General features: G+C 46.1%; 1 protein-coding gene across 1 annotated transcript; it reads left to right on the top strand.

The window, feature by feature from the left end:
* Positions 1-2521: 2521 nt before the first annotated feature.
* F4813DRAFT_400310 (uncharacterized protein) lies at positions 2522-4299 on the top strand (the record flags this gene model as incomplete). Its single annotated transcript, XM_049248256.1, has 4 exons — positions 2522-2653; positions 2772-2988; positions 3044-3449; positions 3592-4299. 4 exons carry the CDS (start codon positions 2522-2524, stop codon positions 3911-3913), a joined length of 1077 nt encoding a protein of 358 aa, XP_049095144.1. The 3' UTR covers positions 3914-4299.
* Between the last annotated feature and the right edge of the window lie 972 nt (positions 4300-5271).

Here is a 5271-nt window from a genome sequence, read left to right as displayed (position 1 = left end):
ATGAAGAGATTTCAAGTGTTATGTATACGGGCGGGCTTAGCTCGACACGTAGCTCGGCTTAAGTACAACCGTTAGTTATAATGGATAGATAACTACCTAGGTAGCTTTTCAAACACAGTGATTAGGTAGGTAGCTGATTCAATAAGCCGACTTGTTAGATAGTACACCGCGTTAGACATAGTGCTAATCTAACTAGCTCATAGTTCCGGTATCCACTACTATACCTTAGGTACCTAGGCAATAAGGTGCTCACTTAGACACGATGTCTAGGTAATTAATCGTCACTAGTACCCGAGGATCGCAAGGAGGGGCGGTTAAGCCTTCTATCATCATAGACTCAAAGAAGTTAATAAGTGTTATTGTGTATTCGCCTATTACTCTAAGATCTAATGTACTATGCTTTACTATAACTATCATATAAGAGATTTCTATATAATCTAGGTAGCCATGCTAAAAGCACTTGGGATAATTTAGATGGCGTGGGAGAATCTAAGACAGTTAAGTGACTATCCAGCAAAAGTGTTGAAGCCTTTTAGCCAACTCCACAACACCAATTCCATATGCCGAGTCATCAAATTGAAGTCGCATCCCGGGAACATGGGGCAGCAATCATTTCAGACGCGGTAAGATGAACACGAAGACTAGACGGGTCGAGCAAATAAAGCAGCATGTTGGGGAAAAGTTGCCTAGGTCTGTATAGGCAAAACCAATCAAACAAGTCGGATATTGACTTGCGGCCCGGGTCAACAAGTCGGAAGATGTCCGGTTGGGTTTATACTTACATGATGTCCCGAGGAAGTACTTTTTAGAGACTTCTATTAGCTGTAGAGATTATTTTCTTGTTTTAAAAACTGTACGACCGGCATTCATCTGAGGAGACTTGACCGAAAGAACCAGGGATTGGTCTGCTACCTACATAGGTACCAGGTAGTAACTAAGTACGTACCATGTACTTAAACTAACAGGCATCCATCCCACCTGCTAAGCTCAAGCTCACCTAGCTCCTAATGTCTCTACACGTACAATACATCCTTACATGTATGTAGCTTCGTACCTCCGTAGAAGCACCACCTACATAGGTACATAGCACAAACGTTGTAACTGGGGCAGGTCCCTCCGACCTTACTCTTCGAAGATGAAAAGCTAGCAATACATACATATCCACTAAACTCCTCCTCGTTGTCTACCTACCTACATACTTGCACCTTACAATACTTTACTTCGATCATCTTTATATTGCCATTTTTCAATAAACTTGCAAACCTCTGAAAGCAATTCCGTCTAACCTGCTGTATTCCTTATTGTTATATTACCTGTCTTGCCGCTATTTGATCGACACAGTCCACCGGAAGACCACTGTTGAACGACCCATCTAAAGTTGCATCCGTTTTTTCTCTTTGGATCCTCAATAATACAGTGGACTCGCCTAGCCGCACACTATTCCCAACTCTTGTGTTCTGTCCCGCAGTATTTACTGCATGATACCTTGCAGACCTTAGGTGGCATTGGTGTTATACTAGCCAGGACTACCTTGTATACACGGGGCCGCACAACAGACTGGCCGCACAAGCTCCCCCTTCTATAATTTGCTTGGTGAAATACTCCGAGGGCGACTCAAACATCCCGATCTGACGCTCGTCTTCACTACCTAATCTGTTAGGTCTTGCAAGGTCCTATTGTGATTCTCGACAAGGGCATTTGCGTAGGTAGTACATCAAGTTCAAAAGCAGTGGAATGAGACGCACGGCGACTGAATAGGGAGCAGGCCGAACTGAAAAAGTCAGCTACAATTTGACCCAATAACGTTAGTAGGTCCTCTATCGATCATCAGACGACTAGCCACTTGCTAGTAAGACTAGAGTCCGCACCGCCAATTGGCATACGGGAAGGGGAAAAGGAGCAAGAAAAAGTCTTCCCACACCTTCCAAGAGATTTGGTGCATCTTTTTGCCATCTAGCTAAGGTCCCCTCTAAAAATCGGCAAGCCACCGAAGCCAGCCAACCCGAGTTACCCTACCGATTTCAATTACATAAAACCAAAGCAATATTTTCTCTTTACCTTTACCTTTACCTCACCACAACTTGTTACCCCTCTATACTACTCGTTGTCTCTTGTGTATCTCCATTGTTACTCTACTTGACTGCTTCCCCTGGCGCCGTCTGGATCATTCTTATTTCTCGATCTTGACAAAGAATCCCGTCCCCATCTGTCGGATCCCGTTTCCCCAGATTATGTACTGATTAGCGCTGCATGTGCGCGCTTCACTACCGAACGGACGACTTTACTTTTTTATCCCAAGTTCGGCGATATCTAAAGGGCCACACATACTAAACAATATTCCCGTAATTACGCCACAAACACTTATACCGAGCAAGCCTACTAAGGAAGACAGGCAATTACCGCCTATATTATTTATTTTTATTTTTATTTTTTATTTTTTGCCCATTACAACGTCTTTTGAAAGGCGTTTGCCACCAAACGGCAATCGTCTCCTGTATTCGATATTGTCATGTCAGACAAAATGTCTATCGACAAGAAAGAACATTCGAAAGACGAATCGGATGAGTCCATTGGCTCAAGTCTTGAGAATGAGCCAGGTCCATCAATCCCACAAGAAAACCAACCGGCAAAGCGCAAAGGAGGTCGCAAGCCTGTAAGTATACTGTCGTCTTATATAATCGTAACTCACTTTGCTTGGTTTTGGCCGCTTGCGCCATACTCGAGACATAGTGGGGGTTCAAACCATGTTCGTGGGCTGACAGCGAGCAAAGATCTATGCCACTTCGGAAGAGCGCAAACAGAGAAATCGCCAGGCGCAAGCCGCGTTTAGAGAGCGCCGGACAGAATATATCAAACAGCTCGAAGAAACTATTAAGGCTCATGAGTCGAACCTGGCTAGTCTACAAGCTGCCCACCGTAGTGCTGCAGATGAATGTTTGATGCTCCGATACAAGAATTCCCTTCTTGAACGTATCTTGTTGGAAAAAGGTGAATTCTCTTCTGGTTTCCTATCTCGCGAATAGCATCAACTTACGTTATTTAGGTATTGATGTCCAAGCTGAGCTTCATGCCAAGACTGGTAGTCCAAATCTTGGTCCAACTCATATGCCCCAGAATATGGTACAACCACCACCTATGCCGCGGGCAATCCTCAACAGACACCACCACGCGCGCAGGTCTGCTTCTAGCATCGCCCCGAAACTCGAGCCTGGCATACCTTCTCTACCCCAGCCCGCAGGGATGCAGCAGTCTATGGCATCGCCTAAGACCCGGCCAACTCCCCCTTCCCACGCGGCTTCTCCCACTAACCCCACACCACCTTTTGGTAGTCAAGCGACAGCCTCACCCGTATCTTCAGACCCCACGAGCATGCGAACGACGATTCCCCCGTCGATGAAACCGCAATTGGCACCGATGCCCGGAATGACAGTCGCGGCGCGCCAGCAGATGTTGCAGCAGCATGCTATTGGCACCCGGCCGACGGCATTCTACCCGACGCCATCATTCCAAAATCATTTTCAACAGCTCGGCAAGCTAGCCCATTTCTTTTTTATTTAATAGAACTCTGTCGTCCTATGCCTAATCCGTGAGTACAGAACAAGAGTACGACGCCCCGACCGATATGATGGACGAGACCGAACCGGATACGCCAGGGCCGGGCCCTTATCCTTCGACGTTCCAAGTCCCTCAACAGCATGGCATGTCTGTGCAGTCAGCGACGACGGGACCGCAAGGACAACCTCTGATGGCACCCGGGGGACAGGGCAATCAAGTGCAAAACCAAACACAAGGCCAAGGCTATCCAAGCATGACCCAGCTATTGGACCCAGCATTGGATTGGGATCCATTTGGCCTAAGTGCATCTATGGCCTTTCCAACGCAGTTCTCCTTCGACACGAGTAATATGAGGTAGCATCTGGAAGTGGAGTAATATGGTAGGGGCTTTGCGCACAATGTCGAAGAGGGTGGAAATTGCATGAGGGGCGAGACGAAAGCAATACCAACGAAACGCCGCTCCCTAACAATCGAGGCGATGGATGAATGAACGCAGGCCGAGACCATAATAAGCGTTGATTTCGGTATAGAGGGTCGACATTTATACTCATTCCTGGAAGTTGTTCGGAGCATTCTATAAGAGAACCGGTATGATACCCATGGAAGCCATCCATTTCCGGTTTCCAAAAACCCGAGGCATCGATTTATTACTGCAATTGCAATATTTGGAGATAAAAAAAAGGTTGTTTCGGTACGATGGTTTATACGATTTACGCATCAAAAAGTTTACAGGATCCCGATATCCACACTGGCAGGCGTTTATAGGAGTTCAAAAGTCATGATATTCCGGTCTACGAAACCAAAACAGCACTTCAACCTAGCGAGACGCGATTCGATTACCTTTAGAGAGGCGATGCGATTCTTCCTCCATTCTGGAATATATTCTGCTTTCAAGCATACCACACCATATTCAAGTCATCCGTGTATATACTGTTGATTTGGGAAGATACACCAGCCAGGGTTGCGCGTTTCGGTTAGTGAGCCGTGGCCACGAGACTCTTTACGTATCGGTGTCATGAAAAGCTCCTCTCGATGCTGTGCATACCCAGAAGCGAATGGGAACGCAAATCGAGCAAAGGGGTCGAGTTGTTGACCAGTAAAATTGGGATAGCCTTTGAGGGATCTGTCGTGTAGGTACGCACCTACATGCGTCCTGCACAAATAGACAGTGGACATCTACACTCCTCAAACGTTATTATCAAATTAACATTTCTTCGGAGTCTTGGGTGTGATGGTGACGTTGGATTGACGAAACGACATGGACCGAGCATGCGTTATATGTGAGCTTTTCCAAGTTTCACAGCAGATCCTAGTATATTAGTTCTAGGTTACCCCCCTCCTCAATTTCTCGGCCTAGTAGAGACTGCGAATTAGATAGATTGGAGGATCGATGATCTATTTTTCAGTGGTAAGTAAGTCTATAAGGTATGTAACGTATAATTTTGGAACGTCCCGTCTTTGTCAAACGCGCAGCTAATGCCGGACAGACCCCGAGGGGATATCCATGATCGGAGGGTAAAGATATAGACAGAGACGGTAGGCCTTTTTCCTCCACTAAAATGTAAAATGTATTGTTCCGTTTCAGACGGTGGTTTCTGGTTTCTTTTCTTTCACTGAGGTACTTGGGTAGTAAGTACTTTTAACGATGTGGGCCCCAAACTTGATGTACATACCTAGGTATACACACATATGCAGCAGCAGCACACACGTCTACTA

The sequence above is a fragment of the Daldinia decipiens genome (genome assembly GCF_022478715.1).
Source record: "Daldinia decipiens strain CBS 113046 unplaced genomic scaffold F4813scaffold_52, whole genome shotgun sequence".
Classification (NCBI taxonomy): Eukaryota; Fungi; Ascomycota; class Sordariomycetes; order Xylariales; family Hypoxylaceae; genus Daldinia; species Daldinia decipiens.
The sequence above is the reverse complement of the archived record's forward strand: the minus strand, read 5'-3'. Positions and strand labels throughout refer to the sequence as shown.